Below are 25108 nucleotides of genomic sequence, written 5' to 3'. Positions count from 1 at the left end.
ATATACATATCGTTCTGAGTAGTAGAAATATTTCTTAACAATAATAGTTCTTCCAATCAATGAACATGAGATGTCTTTCAATTTACTTGCATATTCTCCAATTTCTTTCATCAGTGTCATACTTTTCTGTCTCTGGTGGTTGGGACTCTGGGACCGGAGTGGAGAATGGAGGTGGGACAACCCAGGCAGCTGCTGAAGCCACTATTGATTTGGGGGCACACCCTTTTCCTCTCACCTGCACTAGCTTAGACTTCCTGCTGCACTGAAGCTATGTGGAGAAGAAGAAAAGCAGCATCAGAGAAGTCACGACCCCTCAGCCAGAATTAGCATAAGTCCCTATGGGTGCACAGCGGGGCTCCTGGCCCATGTCTGGGTAAGACTCTGGAAAAGGGATTCTCAATCTGGTGGAACCCCTTAACTGGAATTCCTGATCTGGAAGGTGCCACCTGGGTAGTGATCACGGGCTTAGTGGGGCTTGGAAGCCATTCTGGATTTCTGTAGTTTAGTTTCAGCTTCTGGTCTTTCTGGTTTCTGAGGCTTCCATCTGCTGGCTGAGGTCGGCTTTGTGTCTTGTGCTTAGAGATCAAAATGGGTGACATCATTTCTGTTTCATCACAGTCCCTTGGGAAGAATTTTGATTGCTTGGTTCAACACTAGGTACAGCCCCATGACTAGGGGAGAGGTGGTATTTTACTGTAATACCGCATGCCGTATGTATACCCTTCAGTGAGTAAGAAAAAGTTGGAAGCATGTTTTCAGTAAATAAATGTGTGAGGAATGGAATTGCTTTTTGTTAAAAGGAAAAAAAAAGATGATTTTGGCCTCAAGCTCTTTGTTTCTGAACGGAAAAAAATAAGGGACAAAACAACATGGATACAGAAAGTTGAAGGAGGTTTGTGGAAAAGACACACTGAGAAAAGAATTTTGTACATGGTCAGGATTTTCTAAGAAAATCTAAGGCTTGATTAAATGTAATTAGGTAAACGGATTTTGTTAAGAGTAGACAGATGCAAGATCGCATTTGTTTTTACTCTCTGTTAGTGGAACAAAGATTTCTTTAACTGTTGAGTGGCTTCTGATAACAGATTATGTGAATTTCTTTGTCTTTAGGCAATCCGTTCCCTATCTGCTCTTGAAATATTTTATTGTAATTCTGGTTAAATGAATAAGAATTGTTTTGCAATGATCTATGATCTTATCTGACCAAGTATTTTAAAACTCTGACAAACTTCCCAATTATCAAATATTAATTAAGTTTCTTTGACCTCCATCTAACTTTGGAATGTTTCAAAGAGCCCCTGGAGCATCCCCAAAAGAAATCCCAAACTGATTGCATTCATTTGATATGTTAAATTACATAGGAAGCATTATTGAATGAGTGATGACAAAATATCTTACATTATATTGTACATGTGAATGTTATTAACATAAAGATTCTAGAAGTTTTATGGAATTCCTAAAATTTGGTAAGTCCTGATAAAATATTATCAATCATAATTCCAATTATTGTCTTAAAATGTATGTCACAGCATTAACCACGTTTCTTTGTCAGCTGCATTGTAATCAGGTCTGTAACCATGCCTTCCTGAGCCTTCTGTCACTCATAGACAGTTATGCTTTTACTCTGATGCCCTTGAAAAATGTCTCCTTTTCAAAAGGTTTATGGAAAGCACTTTTTGATAAGTACAGGTTTCTGATTTTCAGATCATACCACTGAGCTGGGTAAGAAATTAAAGAAATCTAATGGAATTTTTTATTTCATAAAACTGTTAACAAAATATTAGTTACATGAAATGGAGTAAACTGATGAATATAGTTCCAATTTTTGGTTTTGTCTGAAATATTCCTGGCTTTTAATCTTTATTTTCCAGATATGAGGTAATCTTCCCTTGAAGCCAATCATGGCTTACAGGAATTTGGTAAATTACAACTTTGCGAACAGAATTGAAGCATTTATCTTTTCCTTCTACCTGAGACCTCCAGGAAACTCTTAGGTTCCTAGCAGCCTTTCCAAGTGAATGAGGAAGGCCACTTCATGGCAGCTGCAGGAACCTCAAGACATTTTGGAACTCAGGAAGAGAAAACTCCACCTGGGCCTGCAGGCACTGCAGGTGAGGGCTGGAGGCACGGCTTTCCTGACCTTGGGAGGCCTTTTACAAGTTTAAGTTGAGGTCCCTTATAAAAAGTTCCAGCAAGATCAAATTTAAAATAGCCTCTTAAAATATTCTTTTTTACAGAGTGGTGTATCTTCACATAGATATTCTTTGCACTGAACGGTTTGCCAGGAAGTCTGGAAAGTAAAAGTTAAGTTTTACTGTGACTGTGTGGTGTGCATGGGGTCCAAGGGAAGTGAGGGTCTTGTAGCAAAGGCTTCTGTGGGGCAAGACACAGTCTGAAAATGTGCTGATTTGTTCACACACGTCCCAATGTGCAACATAGTGGTGTGGTGTTTTGTGACTGTGCCATGTAGTGGGGCATAAGTTGGTTTTCTCAGACACAGGTGGTGTTTTGTAAACAGAGATACAGCACATTGTGTCTGGAAAAAACATTGGGAGCTTTGCAGCAACCTATGTGAATTTTTAAAGTGTCACTGAGAATTGTTCACCAGATCATAACACCCCTGGCACAATTTGGGGCAACCCTAGGCTGAAGGTAACACCATGGTCAGGACAAGAAGAGGGAGATGACACCTGTGGCCAACCAGTGTGCACAATGGTGAGACTGGTGGCAGGGACACAAGCTGTCCTCACCATCATTGGAACAATGAGAGATGAGACCTTTCACATGCACACACAGGTCCCAGCCAGTCACATTCTGGGCCAAGTGCAGGGACTGCTCATCGCAGATCCAACCTGATGGCAGGCCTTGGGTGGGTGCATTCCTCACATTTACACTTGCCGCAGTCCTCACACCAGTAGGTGTGCAGCCCCAAGTCTTCCTTGCTCAGTGGCTTAAGCTCACCTGGCCTGAGCTCTGATCTGGGCTGTTCCTGGTTATTCCAAGGAGAAGGATGACCCAGCAGCCTCTTCGCAGAAGGGCTGCTGCTGGGGCTTGTCCTCATGCTGCTCTGGTTTGATTGTCTACTCAACTTCTTTGTCCCAAATATAGGATTGAAGAAGGTGACCCTGCACGTAGAGGCCTTGGCTAACTTCACACAAAAGCCCTGAATGATAGCCAGCAGAGTTTTACACTGTTGAACACGGAGTTTCCCCTAGTGTGGAAGACAGCTTCTCAGAGCCAGATGGCATTAGACATACTGACGGCTTCTCAGGGAGAAACCGGTGTGGTTACTCCTGCCATGCGCTGTGTTCACATCCCTGATGACTCTGGAAATGCCCCTTCCCTTCTTGATGATGTAAAAAGCTGGATTCAGAATGTTGACGGTGCTGACACAAATGCCCCTGAAGTTCTCTCTGACGCCCCTCATTGGTTTCCAGGTTTGTTTTCAATTCCTAAAAGCTGTGCTCTGTTTTCAGGAATATTTCAGCTATTGCTTGTGCTCATCAATGTTATTCCAGGGTTTTATATGTTTTTTAGCTTATGATGTGCTGTGTATCCTACCTTTGTCAAACTATGGTAAAATCTCTAATATTACCACTTACTAAATGGCATGAACACGTACATTTTTCCATCAGAAAAAACTCAGATGAAACCCCAGTTCATTAGGAAGCAGCTAGGGGAGAATGGCGTCTACTTCCCTCTTTCCATAGATATGGAAGGAATTCACAGTGGGGAATATTGTCATCGGCGACCATCTGGTATTTGTAACTGCTTAAGTGTTCAAGGGTTTAGATGGCACTTTTCCTGCTCTGGCCCACAAGGGTGGGACTGGAGAGGAGGGGTGGTTGGGTGGTCTGCCCAGCCCCCTGGTGGGGCTGTGTGCTTTTGCCCCCAACACCTCAGAAATGTCAATTGGGTTTCTGTTTTCTGTCTCTTATTGTTCATGACTCACTGCAACTGCACACACAGGCACTTGTTTGTAGTCTCTTGTGGTTTCTTTGTGTTTTGCTGCTTTAGATGTAGGTCCTGGCCTGTGCCGGTGCTGCAACAGGAGGCCCCAGGTCTCAGCCTGCCTAGATATTAGAGACATATATCAGCCTGACTTTAAACTGCACACTTTTTTTTCTAGCACTTTTCCACAGCCTCCCTTCCTGCACACCCTTTGTTCTAAGCACAAGAATATTAGAAGATTCCCAAAGCCAGAGGTCAACAATGTGCCCATAATGACATGCCCAGTGGAAGGAATAGCTGCTTCGGCAAAAGCAAGGACAATTTTGCAACAATTTGTCACCCAGAATGTGATCTCTAAGGAAACCAGTGACTCTCCTTGAATTCAAACCCCCTTCCTTCCCTCCCTGTCAGGCCCACAGTCTTGGAGGCATTAGCCCACTGTGAGCTCTTTTGCCTGGCAAAGAAATAAAGCAGTCTTTTCTGCTTCATCCAAAATTCTGTCCTCAAGCCTCAGCTCAGTCATTGGGGTGAGGAGGCCAAATTCAGGCATCACTTCTAAATGACTTTGGCACTGGAAGCCCTTGCCTATATTGACAGGCAGTGACAGTATTTAAGCATCACGTTGAGGAAGAAGAGACTTTTCCTTATTCCTGCGTCTGGAGAAACTCCTCCCAGGCTAGATGTTGTCCCTAGGCCTTCAGTCACTGTAGCTCCTGAAAGTGCCCTTGGGCGATGGCGCAACTAAAGAGCCGTGGTCCTCAGGCGCTGAGCGTTCCTTCCACTTTCTCTCCATGGGGGTAGTATCAACTAGGAAGAACCCTTGGTTCTGAGGGTTCCAGGCTATGTTCTCATTTTTCAGGGAAGAGGGAAAGTCATCTTTATCAAAGGAAAGTCAAGGTTCAGATAAACTTAATCTGAACAGTGAAATAATTAGTGTTTCATTGCATAAATCAAGACATATCAATGACAAAATATAATAATTTGTGCCTGACATTAGTCTAAGTTTTTAAATAACATCTGAAAAACCCACTTGGGGAAGCTGAGACTGCAAATTCAGTAAGGCCCCTCAAAACTTTATTTTTCTATTCTTTTTTCTTTTCCTTTTTTTTTTTTAACTAAGGCTGTTCTACAGGTTAGCTGTTATATTTCATTGTATCCACTTTTAAATTTGGTCTTTCCATTAGTGCTAATAAAATAGCTGTCTGTGATGAGAGCTTTCTAAAAAATTAGCAATTTAGAAGTTTTTCCAACTCAAAGGATCCATCATTGGCCATTGAAGAGTAATATCTTAATAGCCTATTTGTAGAAAGACCCAGCGGGAACTTTCCAGGCTACCATGGGTGCAAGAGATATCCTTGTTGAGGGCAAACATGATGTAGCCCACATGATCCAAAAGTTCATTCCCTAGAAAGTCTGAGAAAGTAAAGAAATTTGTTATATCATTAATAAAGCAGCAAAGGTTGAGATAACAGAGACCCCTCATGGACTGGAACACCTTATGGCAAGCTCCCTTGAGAACTGGTGCAGACTGACCAGGAGAAGGCTTGGAGTTCCAGTCTGTTCAGCTGGTCTCCAAATTCACACTGTGCATTCCCCTCCTGAGTGGGACAGACTGGGGAGTTTCCTCACTGGCCAACAGGCCAAGCTCTCAAGACACTGAACAGACAAAAAGAAAGCCTAATGTGACCAGTGGTTGTTCTCCTTATGACAAATGACACAAAAGACAGAGATAAAGAAAAATAGTGACAATGTCTGGTTGGAAAAATTTCCACAAACCAAGAGTAATTTACTGAATTTCAAACCAAGAGTCATTGAGTCCAAGGAGCTAACCCTACAAATATTTTCTCCTGCTAATAGAATTCTAGAAGAGGAAAATGCTTACCTTTCTCATTTCCAAAAGATTCTGCAGGAAGAGACCCAGGAGTTTGACCTGGTAAGAATCTCACCTTCTGCTGGCTTTTATCAGTCGCCCCAGGATCTCCACCTGCAGCATCTGTGAGTGACGTGTGCTTAGCCAGGGAAATTGCAGCTCATCCTCACTGTGGACTTTTGGGGAGGAAGAAGTGTTTCTCTATTCTTCTAGGTTCTTCTGGCTAGTATAAGAATTAAATTGACGTGAAAGAGATTAACAGGGGAAAATCAAACAAAATTTAATAACATGTACACGTCGGAGAGACTCATACCCCTGGAATGCAGACAGCCGAAGCCCAGCAGGAAGAGCCCTGCCATCATTTCCAGCCCCCATGCCCATTCCTTCTCATGCTGCCCTGTGACCAGGCCCCAGGAGGGGGCCAGGCATGCACAGAAATCAGGACTTAGATCCAAACAAAAGTCTTGGCACCAAAGAAGGGAAAACATTGGGGCAGAGTCTTAGGGAGCTTGTAGCAAAACCCTCTCTGCTGACACACAGGGAAGCTGAAGCCTGGGGCAGGACGGGACTGTTCCACCACTTATGTGATGGACTTTGCGGGGCCCCACTTCACTCTCACCCTAAGGAAGCCCTTGTGGGAGAGGCTGAGTCCAGCTCCAACAAAACACCCTGCAGCTCTGTGGTTTGCCAGTTCTGTGCCTCCACTAGCCCAGGGAAATTGGACCACTGTTGTATGTGGAGCCTCCTTTTCCTCACCCCTAAAATGGGCCTGACACCCCAGCTCACAGGACTGGCCATGAGAGTCTCACAAAAGGTCTGCTGAATGCTGACAGCCCAGGCCTTGGTGTGTGGCCTCTCTCTTCCCAGGCCTTGACCCTGGTCCCCCTGCTCAGCCCCCAGATCACATCCAGATCACCCTCCACACTGGGTCCAGCATCACCAGGTCGGTGATGTTTTTGCTGAGGGAGGGGATGAACCTGGATTCTGATCTCAGGGCCCTACAGACCCTTCCCTGAAAACCCCTCACCTTCAGCTCTGGGCCCACCCCACTGTTTGCAGATGGAGCAGTCTGGGACCCTTACTAGCCTCCTTGATCTCCACACCCCTCGCCCTACAAGAACCCTGGCTCCTAGTCAACCCCCAAGACTTGTGTCAGCAAATCACAGGGTGTTTGAACCTTGGCTACTCCCATCACCATGTCTACTTGCATCAGCTTTTCCAGGCCCTCCTGGCAGTCACTTGGAAGGAGGATCTTAGCTAACATGGCAGTGGGAGGCGGGGCTGGAGGAGGAAGGCCTCTCCTCCCTTGATTTGGGGGCCTCCAGCTGGGGGTAGCCCCCTCCTCTGACCCTGCAGCCCCTACCCTGCAGGCCACTCACCCCCTCCCGCAGCCTCTCCCGGGCTCTGGAGGCCCCGCCCCAAGGCGCTGGGCTTGGAGGCTGCTCTTGCCGGAGTGGAGGACAGAGCCATTGAGCCTGCCCCCCTCACCCGGTTCCCCAAGCCCCCTGAACTCAGACCCTGACACTTGAACCAGGCAATGGTAGCAGTGCTACGTGCCCTCCAGCATGTTCTGATTCCAGAACAATCCCAACGCTGGCACGCACTGGGTGTGTGATTCGGGGCTGTTGGCCTAGCCTCCCGGAGCCTGTTTCCTCACCTGGCAAATATTGGACGCCCACTTAACCGCCAGGTTCTCCTGAGGTCTCAGGGCCATGTCACTTTTATCCTCACCTACTGCTGAAGCAGAACAGAAAGCCCCACACCCTCCTTCCTTTCTCCTCATCGCCGCTCTGTGAGGCTGGCCCCACGGGGTCATCCTCCCTCCATTTCCCGGCTGAGGAGGCAGAGGCCTGCAGAATGGCAGTGGGGTGCTCAGGGGACCACAGAGGAGAGGCCATATCCCCTTCTCAGCCAGAGGCCTTGGGGCAGCGTCCCTTCCCCAGTCCAGCTCCGCCATTGGTGGGAGTGTGTCCTCCGGGCTCCCAAGCGGTGGCAGTCCCCGATCTGGGTGGAGCTGTGGATGGAGGGGACATGGGCCTTGGAGGCCAGATTGAGGTCCCTGCCTGTCCCAGGACCCCTGGAGTCTCTGCCACCCAGGCTGGAAACAAGGCCATGCTGAAGCCTTGCCCTCCCCGGGAACAGCTCAGAACACCCCCTGCACAGCAGGCTTTCTTCATCAACTCAGGAACGTGACCCCGAGGCACCACCTCTGACTCACAAGGTGGGAGGGGACAGGACACTTTGCTTCCTTATTCATATGAAGCTTCTGAAGTCATTCAGGAAAGATCAACTAAGCTCCCACCAGTTCCCAGACATTTCTCATGAGGCACCCGGGGCCTGTGTCATTGCTGAGTGGGGACCAGGGTGACAATCCTGACCGTCACTGACCAGCACTGATGGTGAGTTGGGCACAGTGTGGAGTCACAGAATGAACACATATCTGTCTCTGGCCCAGCCACTCGGACCCAGGACTGGGCGGCCATATGCACACCTAGACCATAGGATCCCTGCAGTGCTCATCCTTGGGATGAGAAGGGCGCCCTCCCCTCGGAGGTGCAGTGAAGACAGAATGAGTAGCAAGGACTCCTGAGGACAGATGGGGCTGGTGAGGGAAGAAAGTTACCCCCACCCACCCCGTCCACCCAGGAGACTGGAAGAAGCCACTTGCCAGCAGGAGGGACTAGAATAGGAGCCAGAGACCCGCTAGCACTGCCATCTGAGTGCCTCCTACTGGAGCAGCACGGAAACACCACATTCCCAGGGCCTTCTGCCCCTCCACCTGCCTGTGAACAGAACACATCCCTCGTCCTGCTGATCCAGAGAAGATGGGGATTTTTCAGACGCTTTAGTGAGAAACTGAAAACCACATCCCACCCCATCTCCTTCCCTCCTTGACCCTCCTCTCTCCAGAACTCAGGCCTCCACGCTACCTCGATGAGCAGACCCCTGCTCCAGGAATCAGCTTTGCTACACAGATCTTTACATTTCCAGAAGCTCTTCCTAAGGGGAAGGGTAAGAAGGAAGGAGAAGTTCAGGGAAAATGTGTGCATGAGGAGTTAAAGGGCAAATCCATTTTACTTGAGAACATGGAGTGTTCAGACTGTCTGGATGAGGGTCTCACTGGGATTCTCTGGGCAGGAAGGTGCTGTGGGGCTGGGGATGGAGCCCTGGGGTTGGTCACCTGGGGCCTCCATTTCCATTTCTACTGAGAAGATCCGTTTCCACCAGTTTAAGTTTCAGCTGGACAGGGCTCTGTTGGTATAAAGAGAACACTAGAAATTCTCCAATTTGACCCCAGCCCCTGGGATGTTTAATAAAATCAATTCCTAAAGCAGTAGGAATGGTGGCCTATTTCCCAAGGGGGCTTAGAGACTTGGCCCCCAACCCAGATCATGCCTGTCAAATTTGTTTCCCCCAGAAGGTGCCAGCTGCCTCGGGGGGGATGGCAGACAAATAAGTGACCCCACACTGACTATGAACTTCCTGTGGAGAGAAACCCACCCACATAGAAACTGACCCATGTCTCCTTCAGAGAGTGATTTGAGGCAGAGCAGAGAGGTCTGCATTCAGGGAGCAAAATTTCCTGAGGACTGGAACCCTTGGGGAGGGGAACATAGGAGGCTTGGAGGTGGGAAGCTGCTGCCCTGCTCGCTCTAGCTTTAGTCCCCTCACTGTCTCAATTTGCCCTGGATGAGACACACCCCCAGGGAACCCAGGGAGGACCTAGAGGGCATTCAATACATGAGACAGCAGGATGTTGAAAATCCACAGGAATGAAGTTAGCTCAGCCCGCGGAAGAATATAGGTAGGAAGCATCCACCCACTGAGAGCTGGGAGTCAAGGTCAGCATGGCCCCGGCAGGACAGACCTGGGACTGTGCAGGGGCCTGGACCGCAGACTTCCATCCAGAAGGCAGGCAAAGGAGAAGAGGCCATTCCCGAGATTCCAGAGACGGGCTTCACTGGATAGTCCATCCCATACCCTGGCCACCTTGACCCAGTGCTCCACCACCCAGGCTTGCTCCTGGGCCACCACGATCAGTCCTTGTGGTAGGGGTGATGATGCAGGTGGCCACACTGTTGAGCTGAATGATAGTAGCATGGATGGTGGTGCCATGTGCTCATTGCTAGGGCTGTTTTTCTGGGACCAGGTGAATCCCAGACATTGAGAGGGAACCACCTTCTTCAACACCTCCTAGAGCAGAGGGAACATCACATGATCAGCCATAACTCATCTCTGCATCCCAGATGGGGATCACCAATCAGAGTGGGAGTCCAGGAAGTAGAGGACATGGCTGGAGCCTGGGTTTTTCTCTGTGCTGAGGGCACTAGCACCACACTGATTTTGGGACTCAGTGGGTAAAGGAGAGGGGAATTTCTACAAGCCCATCCTCACTAAATCCAGGCTCCAGAGGGCATCTCCACTCTGCTTAACTCCAGGGGCATCTTCCACCATCCTGATCACATTCTGTTCTGACTCCCCAGATGCATGTTCCCCAGTAGCAGCTACACTCAGGCTGTTTGTTTTTCTCCCTGTGTTTAAGTTCACATCAGATATGTGATAAGTGCTGGGGCAGCTGAACCTCTGGGCATATTTCTGGGTGACCCTTGGACCTGGTTGCACAGGGTGACCTCCCCTCCCGCAACCAATGGGCCAGGCCCCACCCACTCTTCTTTCTGTTCTATCTATTTAATCTACATAGACACTCTGTGCAGGACATCCTGTTATCCTCCATCTCTGCAGGTGGACAGAGAAGGCTTGGGTTTGAGAAAGTTGCCCAGGTCACATGGTTGATAAGCGGTGGAGCTGTGGTCTTGGATTCTGGTCCCAGAAGTCTGGATCCTGGAAAGGATGGAGTGGGACAGCTTATTCAAAGGGAAGCCCTGCCCCAGCACCCCCATGAGAGCCCACCCACAAGCACATCCAGCAGAGTCAGCAGTTCTGCCGCCAGCCTTGTGGGGAGGCTGTGAGTTCAGACTTCTCCTTACTTGTCCCCTTCCTCCTGGTCACGTATCAGGAGCAGAGGGGCCCTGGGGCTGGAGCTGGCTCTGTCTCCAGTTTTAAGGCAGGAGATGGAACACTGAGTGGACTGGCCCCGTTGCTCCGCCTCAGAGTGCGCCCCCACTGCGGCAGATGCTGCTTGTGCCACTACTGAAGCTGGTGGCGGTGACGCTGGCTGCGGCGCCAGTGGTGCTGGTGAAAACAGATAGGGGTTGTCCCCAGGCCCTGAGTTGACCCTTCCTCTGGCTCTTCAGCAAATTTTCAGCTGTGGGGTTGGCACAAGTGGAGGGGAAAGAGAAATGTTCACCCACAGAAATGACTTTCCCTGTCCCTTCCCCCAAAAGAAAGCTCTGCTGCCTTCAAAAGGGACACACAGCCTCTGAACCCCAACTCAGACAGCTCCCCCTGCCTGCAGACCTCCTACCTTCTGGCCCTGCCTCAGTGGGTGCTAGAAGGTTCATAGTGACCCGGAAGAGGTGGGGCAGGTGCATCATGTTGGAGGGAACTGTAGCTTGTAGCATGTGGCTTGTGGAGTGTAGGCCAACTGTGCAGGGCTGCCAGGTGAGCTGCAGATGCTGATGCCGCCAGGGGCCCAAGGTCTTGGAAAGGGCATGGGAGGTTTCTGCATGAACTAGAGTCAGAGGCCTGGACTTTCATCCATACTGAGCTCTCACAGTCTCTTCTTTGGCTCTTGGACCCAGGTGGTGGCTTCAGCCCACTGCCTCCCCTGTGATAGTCATCCTTGTAGTGGGAGGACTTGTCATGGAGTAGGCCTGACAGGGATCTGCTGTGAGTGTGGTCTTAGTGACATCCTTTTCTCCAAGGCCATGGGAACAGCCTACTCCATCCTCCATGCACAGGAGCTTCAGGACTGGGCTGGAGACACTTTTGTGAGTGGGTTGCTCCCCTCTCCTCCTGCTCTAGTCCCCAGTTGTGGAGGTCATGGAGGTGCATGTGGAGAGAGCAGGTGAGGGAGATGGGGCTGTTGGGGGATGGGTCTCTCAGCGATCAGCTCAGTCCAACAGTCCTCTGATTCCCAGGGAGGCTGGGACCCCACCCACAGCTCTTTGTGACTCATTTTCTTCTTCAGGGGAATTAATAGATGTGTGAGCTCCAGGTTCTGTTCGTCTTTCCCCAGTACAGCCCCCGACCCTACTTTGTTCTGAGGAGACAGCAGCCCCTCTTGTGGACCCAAAGACCACCTACAGCTTTAGTTTGTCCTGTGATTCATCTGTGTGGGTGAATATGGGAGGTGCACCACGTCTAGAAGAGGCTGTGAGGGCATCATGGTTAAAGTGCTGTGGCATGTTCTTTTGCAAATGCAGAAAGGCCACAGGCCAGGGAAGGATGAGGCTGAGAGCATTTTCACTGGGGAGAGAGAAGGATAAATGTGAAGACACACAGCACGCCCAGCAGCCCTTTCTGCAGAGCCAGCCGCCAGGTGAGCATGTACCATGACTTCCTCCCATAACCCTGTGAGGTCCATGCCTATACAACCCTGTCTGTGAGAAGAGCAAAGTGAAGCTCAGAGAGGTGTGGGAACATTCCAAAGATAAACAGATTAAGGTGGGATTGTCACCACCATGCTGTGCTGGGATAGGCACTCAACTGTCACACTGCTCATGCAGGACCTGCTGGGAGCAGTGAAGGCCTGACAGGAGCACAGGAACACTGTGATGGAGGTGACGTTTCTACCTGGGAGAGCTGATACTGGGGACTCTATGTGATTCTTTTTTGTGCTTGCTTTGAGTGTCAGCATGATACTGTCCCATCTGGGAACAGGGCTGTCCCCTTTCCACACCGGCGCACAAGGAGAAACATGTTCACACTGACATCACCATAAGCCACCAGCAGGATCAGGATCTGGAGCTCAGACCAGATAATCTCAGCACCTCAGCAACTGGTTCAAGAAGAGGACCTGATTGCCCGCCTGAAAAATTTCTAGCTTTAAAAGTATATTTAATTAGGGGGAGTGATAAATAATTGATCCCTTCAAAATATTCTGTTATCTGAAGAACAATAGCACCTCTGCATTATAAAAGCAATATTTCAGCTAGCCATAAATAAACATCAATACAGGTATGAGAAAAAAGGGTGTTAGAAATTACAAAAGGGTCTCAAGATTATGCAGGTCAGAACTGAGAACTGTCCAAAGCATGGGCTGCATTCCTTCTAAGCTACCTGAGGCTTGGTCTGCTTCTGACATGGAACAGACGGTTCTGAGAAAACCACACTCCTCAGAGGACCCCAGGGTGTTGAGAGATTTGGGTTTGGACTCCAGACCAACCCTGATCATCTCTAAATATGGGATTTGAGACTCTTCTGCATCTGATCCAGGCGTGGTTCCAAGGAGTGAGGCATGATCCAGGCAAGAGAGCAGACATGGCTGGATCAGAGCATCACCAGTGACATTAACAAAGAGACCAGGGCACTAAGATTTCCAGTGATTTAGCATCATGGCTGGGACGGGTCATGTGTTCTCCAGTGAGTTCTGAACATCCAGCACTGCCCTCAAGGAACTGCAGGGGGCGCGCGAAGCCAACATTTCTTAGATGGTGGGGCGCATGCGCATTCCGCGACAGACGTGGTCGGCGTCTTCCCTGGGGGCGACGCTCCTTTTCCTCAGGGAGGAGCAGGAGGCGCCATGGCGGCTTCGGGACCGCGTGGCCCTCGTTCCTGCAGGAGGAGGACGCTCCTCGCTCGCTGTCTGAGGTAATGCCGGTTTCCCCGCATGCTAAGCCAGCTTCACACCGGGGTGTGTGTGGACCTGGCCGAGTTGGGTTTCCAGTCCAGGAGGGAGGGGACTGGTGCGCTGGTGGACCCGCTTCGACTGTTGTCCTCACCTGCTGGGAGGGGGTGAGGGTCCGCGTCCATCGGGGCCACGGGGGTGTTCGCGCCCCCTCATTCTCACTGCCTGGGTCCCCCCCCTTCCCCGTGTGGTCGGAGGTGTTTACATCACAGGTCACGGGCGGGGACTCGGGTGTAACGTGAAAGGGGCTGAGAAATTACTGAAACAGGGAAAGAGGTGTATGAAAACACATTATATTAACTTTTATATTTTGTGTGTCAAAGTCAGTTTATTATGCTTTTAATTTCCTGTCTTTAAAGGAATACAATTATTTATTTTGGACTTAAAATATTTTATATTTAAAATGTGCTTCTTAGCTTATCTCATTTTCAAGTCAAAATATTGCCACGATTGAGATTTTCTCATAATGAGAAGGAAAAGCTGGGCTGGACTAACAAGCTAACTCTTAAATCTAAGTGTAATAAGTGTCAGTTTACTGATCTAAGTACTGCTGGGCTAACTCAGAAATCTGAAGTTTAATAAGTGTTGGTTTACTGGGCTAACAAGTTAACTCATAAATCCTAGCTCAACAAGTGCCAGTAACTGGGTTCTGGCCAGCAGAAGTCCCACTGAGACTGAATGAATTACTCAAGACTCTGTGGAAAAAGTCAAGAGAGGGAGAGGGTGTAGGGAGCCAACTCCACGAGCCTCTCAAATGCTCCCACATTTATTGTGTACAATCAAAGGAAAAATCACTAACAGTTGTGTGATGGAATACAGGAATTTAAGGAAAGACAGGGTGGGATTGAGATTGTAGAAATCACTGTGAGTGCAAAGGATTTGTTTATCTTTAGGGAAGTCATGGGAAGAGGGGAACAAGATATATCCTTATAGATATGTTAGAAAAGGCCACCAGCCCAGCCAGCTCCTTGTTTGGGGCATAGAAGACTAACAGCAGACACACCCTGTGTTTATAGCTGAGGGCCTGGGTTGTTGCTTTGCAATGAGCAGAGTTCTATCTAAAACCTCAACTATCCAAGAAAGGCATTGTCTCTGCTTTTTACTGCCAGGAGACTGGCATGCCGATGCACAGGTGCCTGTTTGCAAGGCAGTTAACTAAGCACATTTGTTCTTCTTTAAGGAGATGAGTGGCTGGGGTCTGTTACAATTTGTTAACCCAATCATGGGCTCCCAAAAGTAACATGCTCTGTTCCTAATAGATAAATTCCAGTGTACTGATTCCCTGCTTTTGCTGTTCACACCTTATTGGTTAATAGCCCCATGCTTGCAATTAACTCTATAAAGCCTAATGCACAAGTTTTGGAGGTGCTCAGAGCTTCAGAGCAGAAGACACTCTGAGCCTGCCAGTGTAATAAATCTGAGTATTCCAACCCTCCAAGAGGTGCTTGTTTCTTGGCTGGCCTGTTGTTTCCGTAATATTAATACAGTGACAGTCTTAAATATATGTAAGTATAAGCTTATTGAAAAACCTTTTGCAGCATTCCAGGGTGACCAGTTTTGTTAAAAATAATACCTAGGCCACTACCAAATTCTTACAAGAATATAATTTTAAAAATTGTGAATTACTTTTATAAGTTCCAAATACAGTGGTGATTTTTAAAATACCAACCATTGTACATACTGCTTAAGACCATTTGAGATGAAATATATTCAAAGCTAAATCGTCAGAATATTTAAAAGGCAGGACAATGACTGCTTTTCATTGCAAATATATTTTCTCCTAATAAATGCAAAATATGAAGTTATTTAGCTTAGATTTCTATACCTTTGTTCAAAAGGTGAAATAAGAATATAATCTTTTTTCAATTTTAACCCTTTCCCATAAAAATTGGTATTTGTATTTGTAGAATCTTAATTTCCCTTTCATTTTTTCTTTTGATTTATTTTCTTTAACAGAGAGTGCTTTCCTATGTCTCGTTAAAGTTTTTTTATTCTCCTATTCTAGATCCAAGTCACTTTCTGACATTGAGAGTAAACAAGGGGAAAGGCCTTATAGTAAGTGTGCAACTTTTGATGTGGTCAGGAATTTTTCTTGGAGAAATCTCTTTACAATTTCTGCTCAGATCACAGTATTATCCCATTATGAAAACTGAATACAAAATTGTAATCTCTTTACACCAGGACGCTTCCAATTTTGGCACAGCACATTTCCTGGTATTTTACATTAGATATTAATACAATATTTGATTTTATTTACATATTGTACAGTAATACATATTTTATATATGAATATCTGCTGAATGCCATTAATTTGCATGGGGTGGTAGCTGATTGCATTTGATCTTTCTGACCATTAGTTATTCTTAGGTGTGTCTAAAGTACTTCTTAGAACACAAATTTGACTACCACACCTCTCATAGAATATTTTAAAGGTTATTATATTTTAAATTATAGAAGCAGAAATGTTATCCATTACGTTTATGAAGTGATTAAGTCACAATTTGGTAAATGATTAAGTCACAATTTGGTGTAATCATATTCAGTGGAGGAATGATGGCTTCTACGTCTTTTTACATCTGCCACAGTTGCTTCTCTATACTATTTGTGACCATGAGCATTTTTATGGCAACGTGATCTTTTTCCAATTCTACTTTTTTTCTTTTATTTCAGTACAATCAGTAAAGCTTTCCTTTGCAGTGATGGCATTGTTTTTAACATGAAGGTACCTTGTCATCTGACGCATTTGTACCTGATGGGCTACTACTCTTGTACAGAGCAAGGAAAAGCATTTTCATATCTCCATCTGTATTCTAGATCTTATCTAATTTCTTAGAAGCATTTTATAATCATTTTTAGTTATTTTAATTGTACTAAACACAGAAGAACAGATCACTTTTTATCTTTACCTACCTCATCACCTAAATGGACACAGATATTATAATAACATGTGAGTTTGATGAAATTGAGAAACGTTCCAGGGTTTGAGCTTCAAGTATTTTTATGTGATTTTCTAAGAGGTAATTAATTTCTGGCACAAAATATGGAATTATCTAAAACCACTTGCAGGGTTGTCTGTCATTTTGTCTTATTTGACTTTTGTCACATAGCTATCAGCTAGGACCCGGTGAGTTTGAATATTTTAAAAAACATTTCTGATTAGAAAACATCAGGAAGAAACATTGAATATTTTTGTTCACGACTCTGGTATCATTATTGTAATGTGCTATTTGTTTTGGCGTATATTTGATTTTGTTCCAGTAGTGTGAAATGTAGGCATGGGAACAAAATTAAAAACAACAAAAAATTCTTGAAGTCAGTCACAATGAATTATTAGTCATTTTATTTTTATTTTATAAACAGGCCATTTGAATATGTTCAGCCATGAAGTGAAACAGACTCACTGAATTCTGAGTCCTGAGAGACAGTGACCCAGACACAGCCCTACCAGTAAGTAATGTGGTGATTTGATACAGATATATATTGTGAAATGATTATCACAATAAGGATACTTCCATAAACCCATAAAATTCCCTTTTGTGGTGAGAATTTTTGAGATCTGCTCTCAGTAACTTTCAGATAAATAATACAGCATTGTTAGTTGTAGTCACCATGCTGTTCATGAGATTTCCCAGAACTTAGTCATCTTAAACATGGACGTTTGTACTCTTTGAGCATCTTCTCATTTCCCCACTCCCAGGCCCTGACAACCACCACTCTGTTCTATGTGTGAATTCGGCTGTTTTTAGATTACACGTGTAAGTGAAATCATGCAGCTCTACTTTTTCTTTTTTCACAGTCTGCAGTGTGTTGATTTGATCCACTTACATACAGCAATGTGATCACAAACAGATTTAACACCTCTCACATGACTCACAAGTATAATTTTCTTTATTTTTTGTGGCAAGAATATTCACAAGATAGTACCTTAGGAACTTTGGAGACTGGTACAGCACTGTAGTCTGTAATCACTGTGCTGTGCATTTGATCTGCATGACTTATTTATCTTCTGGTTGCACATTTGTACCCTTTAACATCTCCCCATTTCCTCCACCCCGACACCTAGTTACCACCATTTTACAATTTGTTTCTAAGTGTTTGCTTGCTTGTTTTTTGTTTGTTCGTTTGTTTTTGTATATCTGATATCTTACGTTTGTCTTTTCTCTGTTTATTTCATCTCACCAAGCATAATACCCTCAAGGTCAATCTGTAATATCACAAATGGCAGAAATTCCTTCTTTCATAATGCAGAATAATATTCCATTGTATGTCAATATCATTTCTTCTTTATCCATTCTTTCATTGTTAGACACTCAGGTCATTTCCATATCTTGGCTATTGTGAATAAAGTTGTAATAAACATGCGAATGCACCTATCTTTTCAATACCCTGTTTTCACTTCGTTCAGATGCACACCAGGAAGGAGGACTGCTGGAGCATATGGTAGCTCTTTTTAATTTTTGGGTAACCTCTATAGCTTTTCCATAGTGCTTGAACCAGGTTACATCCCCACCGACAGTGTACAGGGGTTTTCTTTTATCCTCATCCTGGCCAGCACTGTCTCTTGTCTTCTTGGTGATGGCCTTTCTGACAGGAGGGAGGGGATATCTCATTCCACTTTCAATTTTCATTTCCCTAATTGTTAGTCATGTTGAATATCTTTTCATGTACATTTTGTGTATTTGGGTGTCTTCTTTGGAAAAATATAAATTTAGATTCACTGCCCATTTTTTATATTGGATTTTCTACTCTTTTTTTCTTTTTTTTTTTTTTGCTATTGTGTTATATGTGGTCTACATATATTTTGATATTAACCCTCCATCCAATATATGATTTGCAAAAATTCTCTCCTACTCTATATTAGGCTTTATATTTTGCTGATTATGTCTTTTGCTGTGCAGGATCTTGTTAGTTTGATGTAGTCCCACCTGTTGATATTTGCTTTTCTGGCTTGTGTTTTGGGGTCATATCCCAAAATTATTACCCAAACCAGAGTTAAGTATCTTCTTCTCTATGTTTTCCTCTAGGAGTTTTAAAGTATGAGGTCTTACATTTCAGTCATTAATCCATTTTAAATTATATTTGTGAGTAGCGGAAAGTAGGTTTCCAATTTCATTTTTCTGCTTGTGGTTTTCCAATCTTCCCAGCAACATTTATTGAAGATGCTAGAGTTTCCTCATTCAAAATAGCATTAAAACCAATAAAATACCTAAGAATACACTTTACTATGGAAGTGAAAAATTTGTACTTTGAAAACTATAAGACTTCTATGGAAAAAATTGAAGAAGACAAAACAAGTGGAAAGATACACTGGGCCAGAAGTATGGCTAACGGAACAGAAGAATTAAGGTTAAAATGTCCATAATACCCAAAGCCATTTACAGTTTCAGTGCAATTTCTATCAATATTCCAACAGCATTTTTTACACATGGAGAGAAATCAATCTTAAAATTTTTTTATGTGACTACCAGTGACCCAGACACCAGAGCAATCCTGGGAAAGAACAAATTGGGAGTCATCACACTTCCTGATTTAGAACTAAATCACAATGCTACAGTATGAGACACAATGATATTGGTATTAAAATACACACATGGTTTAAATTAACAGTATAGAGGACCCAGTAGTAAACCCCTGTATACTAGTTCAACTACTATTTGAGATGGAAGTAAAACACGTTCAGTGGGCAAAGGATAGTCTCTTTGACAAATGGTGCTTGGACACCTGGATACTACTTTTAATTTTTGACAGAAATTCCATACTGCTTTTCCTAGTGGCTGTGGTTATTTACATTTTTACCAACAACACACAAGGATTTTCTTCACATCCCTTCCAATCCTTGTACTCACCTGTCTTTTTTGACTGTAGCCATTGTAACAGTTGTGATAAGGTCTCGTGGTTTTGATTTGCAATTCCCTGATGATTAATGACAACCTTTTCATGTTGGACATTTGTACGTTTTCTTAAGGAAAATGTCTATTCAGATATTTTATTCATTTTTAATTAGATTCTATTTTTTTGGCTGCTCAGTTGTATGAGGTATTTATATACTTCAGTAAATACCATTTATCAAAAGATGGTTTGCTAATAGTTTCTCCCATTTCATATGATGTCTTTTAAGTTTTTCAAATTCTTTTCTATGCAGAAGTTTTTACATTGACTTAGTCCTGCTTGTTTCTTTTTGCTTTTGCTTTGGTTGCCTGTACTTTGGAGTCATATCTAAATAATCATTATTTACAAGATCAAGGTCAAGGGGATTTTACTCTATGATTTTTTTTACGGTATTTTATGATTTCAAGTCACAATTTGACTATTTTATTGCGAGATATTTTTGTGAGTAGTGTAAGATGGGGTCCAATTTAATTCTTTTATATTCATTCGACTGTACCAGTTTATATTTTGACTGAAAAATTAAACAAGTGTTACCTTTTCTTCATATTCTTGCAAATTTTCTTTTTCTTTTTTATAATAGCCATTCTAACAGGTGTGACGGGATGTGTCATTGTGATTTTGATTTACGTTTCCCTGATGATTAGTGATGTTGAGCATTTATTCATGTACCTATTGGCCATCTATATGTCTTTTTGAAAAAAAATCTACTCAAGTCCTTTAGCCTATTTTTAATTTTTAATTTTTTATTTTATTACTATTATTTTATGACTTACTTATATATTTTATAAAAAAAGTTTTTTGATTAAAAAATGGAAAAAAAAATTGCCTGTATGTTATTTTATTCTGTAGTTGCTTTTTAGTTTGCTGATTATTTGTTTTGCTATGGAGGTTTTTTTGGGGGCTTTTTTGTTTTGTTTGGTTTGGTTTGGTTTTTTTGTTGTTGTTGTTTTTTAAATTTGCTGTAGTTCCACTTGTTTGTTTTTGCTTTTGTTACTTGAACCTTTGGTGTCATATCCAAAAAATATTTGCCAAAACCACAGCAAGGAGCTTTTTGTTTACATTTTCTTCAAGTAGTTTTACAGTTTTTGGTCTTACATTTAAGCCTTCAGTCCATTTTGAGTTAATTTCTGTGAGTGCTGCAAGAAAGGGGTCCAATTGTATTCATCTGTAGGCCATTATCCAGTTTTTTTCCGGCACAATTTATTGAAGAGTCTATAGTTTTCCCTTTACATCTTCTTGGTTCCCGTGTGAAGTACTTGTTGACACTATATAAGTGGGTTTGTTTCTGAGCACTTGATTGTTTCATTGGACTTGGCCTCCATTTTTTACTGTTACCTACCTTTTTTGATTACTATAGTTTTGTAATAAAGTTTGAAATTAGGAATTGTGATATCTCTAGATTAATTATTTGACCAGGTTGATTTGGCTATTAGGGGTGTTTTGTGGTTCCATAAAAGTTTTAGGCTTGTTTTCTGTATTTCTGTGTAAAAGTCATTTGAATTTTGATAGGGATTGCATTGAATCTATAGACAGCTTTGAGTGACACAGACATTTTTACAGTTTTAATACTTCTAATTCATAACCATGAAAATTTTTTCCATTTATCTTTTTTTCAGTTTTTTTTTTTTTTAATCAGTGTATGGTCATTTTCACTGTAAGGATATTTTACCTACTTGGTTTAATTTATTCATAATTTTTTTGATGACATTTTAAATATGAATGCTTTTTAAACTTATTTTTCAAATTGTTTATTGTTGGTATATAGAAACACACTGCTCTTCACATGTTGATATTTGTACCTTGCAACTTGACTGAATTTGTCTATTATTTGTAATAGGTTTTTGATGGAATCATTAGGATTTTCTACATATAAGATCATATTAAATGCAAACAAATAGTTTTGCTTCATCCTTTTCAATTTTGATTACTTTTATGTATTTATCTTGCCTAATTGCTCTGGCCAGGACTTCCAGTATTATGACAGTCCCCGTGGCGCTGAGCCGCGGGCGCGTCCTGCTCTCGGCGCAGATTGGACTCGCAGGATGATGAGGGGGTGACTGTCGCCGCGCTCCCGGGATCTCGTGTGCCGGGGGAAGCCGTGTGGCCTGGCCTGGTCGACCAGCATCCGCCTGTGCCCCTCCAGCCGCGGAGACCGACCCAAGCCGATCGGACACGGCCTGCGCCTTGCCGCCGCGGGGGAAAGGGAGAGAGTGTCCCGCGCCCGGGCCGCCGGTGGCTAGGTGGTCAGGCCCTCGTCTGCGTCCCTTGGACGACTGCTCCTGAGGCGAGGAGCGGCCCGGGCCCAGTGCGGTGAGGCCGGGGACGGGTGCGCTGGGGTTCCCGGTCGTCGGAGGCGCCTCCTTGGATGAAATGTTTTCTGAGTCCCGATGGATCCGGAGACGTGGCTGGGCCGGCCCCTTTTGGCGCGGGAGGCCTTGGAGGGGGTGCCCCCCGGCCCGTAAGCCTGCCCGCGTGGGTTCCGGTGGCGTTGGAGGGACCGAGACTTCATCCGGACTCGGGGACCGGCACGGGGGCGTCCTGCGAGGGATGTGGCGGAGGCAGGCATTCCCCGGCCCGGGGCCCGGGGCCCGGTGCTCGGGAGCGGTCCCTCGTGGGGGGCCCTCTCGTCGGAGGCGCCTCTGTGGCATCTCCCCGAGTCCCCGGCCACGCGGGCGAGAAAAGGGCAGGGCGTCCCCGGCCTGATCCCGTCTCCCTCTCGTCCCTTCCCATTCCCATTCCCACTCCTCCTCCTAAGCCTCCTCCTAATCCCCCTCCCCTCTCCCCTCCCCCTACCAACCCCCCCACCCCGGTCGATCAGATGGCCCCCGAGAGCTTCGGGGCTGCCATTTATGGGGGTAGGGCTGGGGGCAGGTGGCCGGACCGAGGTCCCGGGGCCCCCCCCTGCAAATCGTGGACCCGCCCCGTTTCTGGGCGCTGTCATTTTTCCTGTCGTGTTGGGCATTTTCTGCCAGCAGATAGGTGCTGACACGGTCTTCCTCGGTGTCTGTCACCGAGTGTTGGGTCTCCGGACGCGTGCGGGGCTCTGGGCTTCTCTCTGCGTGAGCCCTGGCCTGGTAGCCGACTCCGCTTCTGACACTTGAGCCGCCCGCCCGGGCCTGCGCGCCGGCTCTCGTGTGTGCGTCCGGCTGACGTGGCCCGTGGTGCCACCTCCGGTCTCTGGTGGCCCGAGGGCGGTGGGGTGAGGTGGCGGCGTGGGTCTTTTACCCCGTGCGCTCCCCGCCGCAGGCACCCGGTGGTGGCCGGCACGACCCCACCCCCGTAGGCTCCGTGCCGCGTGTCAGGCATTCCCCGCCTGGGGTCGTTGGCCGCTCTCCTCGGAGAGGACCGAGGAGTGGGTGGCGCCTGGCGAGGCTGAAGCAGGCCCCTCTGGTGGTTGTCCACGCCGGGCCCTCCCCTCTGGGGCCTCCCTGCCCCACATGGCTCGCTCGCTCGCTCGTTCACTCACTCACCTGACCGATGTGGTGAAGTCATGCTCCCCCGGGCCGGGCCTAAGCCGCGCCAGACGAGGGACGGGGACGTTCATGGCGAACGTGTCTTTTCTTCTCGTTCTGCCTGCGGGCCCCTCGCCTCTCCTCTGCCGCCCGTGGGTGGCGGGGGGGAGGCAGGGGTGCGGTCTACGGCCCGACCTCGGTCTCCCGTGCCTTGTGGTGTCGGCGGGGCCGGGGTCTTGCGACGCGGCAGACACTCTCGCCTCCTCGCCTGCTCGGCGTCCTGTCTCGCGAGCGGCCCTCCCCCGCGGCGGGGGAGGGCTGCCCCGCCGCCACGCCACGTACCCCCTCGTCGGGGTGTGAGCGTGTCTCGCCTTGGTCCTCTGCGGTGCCCCTGGAGCGCTCCAGGTTGTCCCTCAGGTGCCCGAGGCCGAGCGGCGGCATCGCTTCCCGTCCCCAGCGAGTCCTCTCGGGTAAACCCTGCGGTGGTCGTGTCTCCCGAGCGCCTCTCTTGAGGCGTGGGGGAGGGGTCGAGACGGTGAGCGAGGCGTGGCCGCTCCCCACCCTCGGTGGGGCCGGGGCCGCCTCCTGAACGTCAGTCCTCACCCTGTACCGGGGGGGGGGGACTGACGTGGCCGGGCGCACGCCGGGTGGGTCCCCCTCAGCGGGGTTCGCGCCCGGGCGTGGGAGCGATCGTGGTGGGGCCGGGTGATGTGCCGGTGGGGGGCGGGCGTCTGTCCCGTCCCCACGCGGTCTTGGGTGCGTCTCCTCGCGAGGTGGCACGCACGGGCTCTCCCCGGTCCCGACCGCGAACGCTCGCTTCTTGGCCCGCTGCTTACCCTTACCGCAGACCCCTCCTGCCCAGCCGAGCGCTGGCGTACACGTCGGCGGGCTTCCGTAGGCCTGAACGGGGCACGCTGGGTGGGGGGCGATGCGCCCTCGGTGAGAAAGCCTTCTCTAGCGATCTGAGAGGGGAGCCTTGGGGGCACCGGACCCCCCAGCCGCCGCTCCTCCATCCAGAGCGTGCAGTCACTCTCCACGGGGAGCGACTGCCGCGGCGTGTGGGCAGGGCCCCGTCGCTTTGGCGTGTGGGCTGCGCTGGCCCCGCGGTGGGGCCGAGTGCTGTTCTTGGCCTGCTGTGGCCCGCGCCTCCCCCCTCCGAGTCGGGGGAGGGTTCCGCCGGGCCGGGCCCGGCGTCTGGCGCGGGGCCGTGCGAGCGCGCGCGCGCGTGTGCGCGGGCTTGGCCTCCCCGGCGCGTGCCGTGGGGGGGAGGGGGAAGGCGGTCCACCCCGACTTGGGCCCCCCCCCAGTCTCCGCGCCGCGAGGAGCCACCCCACCTGTTCCGGTCCCGAGACGCAGCCACCGGTGGCGGTGCGTGGGCCACGGGTCGGGCCGCCTCGCTCGGCAGCGTTTCCCCGGGCCGCGAGGCCTGGGGGCGAGCCAGACGAAGCTGGGTGGTGGTGGTGGACGGACAGACGAGACGCAGACGGACGAGTGAGCGAGTGGAAGGGGCTACCCTCTGGAGTTGGGGGGGTTAGCCTGCTGCGCGCGAGTCCCGGCGGCGGGCGGGGCCGGGGTGTGGGAGGAACCGCCGAGGGTTGGCTGAGGCCGGCCGGCGTCCTGGGCGTCGCGGGGCCGCCCCCACGTGTGGGGGTGGTGGGATCCTGCGGTGGTTTCCCCGGCGGCCCGGTCGTGTCTCGAGATTTTCCCCTTCCCTGGGTTGGTGCCCGCCCGCACCCACGACCCCTGCCGGCCGTCGCTCTTGCGCGCGAGCGGCCCCTCCTCGTCGCCGCCGCCGGCCCTCCCCTGCCCTGCCAGGACCGATGGCCGCCCGCGCCGAGCCTTTCCCCCGCCGACCCCCCCCGTCCTGGGACCAGAACGTGGCCTCACCGCGTTGTGGGTGCTGTTCCTCCCCTGGAGGCGGCCCCGGGTGAAGCGTCGTCGGACCCGACGGGGGGAGGTGGGGTGCTTCGGCACGGCGCGAACGTTTGTTTGGGTGCGCGTCGGGGCGGGGCGGGGCAGCGCCGGCCCGTGCGGCGGGAGAGCCTTGCGGTGGGCCGTCCTGAGGCCCTGCGGTGTCGGGCGAGGGTGGCCGTTGGGCCCCCGTGAGGGTGCCGAGGAGAGGGCCAGTCGGCGCGCCTTGGGTGCCGCGGGGCCGCCCCCGTGCCGGAGGGCCCGTGGCGGTGAGACCCCGTGTCG

General features: G+C 48.2%; 1 protein-coding gene and 1 pseudogene across 1 annotated transcript in view; one reads left to right on the top strand and one right to left on the bottom strand.

Annotated features, from left to right (window-relative positions):
* Nucleotides 1-2587: 2587 nt before the first annotated feature.
* Nucleotides 2588-11316, bottom strand: LOC141575393 (protein sprouty homolog 2-like; annotated as a pseudogene).
* Nucleotides 11317-11764: 448 nt separating this feature from the next.
* LOC141575392 (uncharacterized) overlaps nt 11765-25108 on the top strand; it is a 31515-nt gene continuing 18171 nt past the window's right edge. Inside the window, exons 1-2 of the mRNA XM_074354466.1 lie at nt 11765-11789; nt 21461-21770. Of these exons, the coding sequence (XP_074210567.1) occupies nt 11765-11789; nt 21461-21770 (335 nt within the window). The remainder of the gene's footprint in view (nt 11790-21460; nt 21771-25108) is intronic.

The sequence above is a fragment of the Camelus bactrianus genome, chromosome 28, assembly GCF_048773025.1.
Source record: "Camelus bactrianus isolate YW-2024 breed Bactrian camel chromosome 28, ASM4877302v1, whole genome shotgun sequence".
Lineage (NCBI taxonomy): Eukaryota > Metazoa > Chordata > Mammalia > Artiodactyla > Camelidae > Camelus > Camelus bactrianus.
Note: the sequence above shows the minus strand (reverse complement) of the source record. Positions and strands in the feature narration are given on the sequence as shown.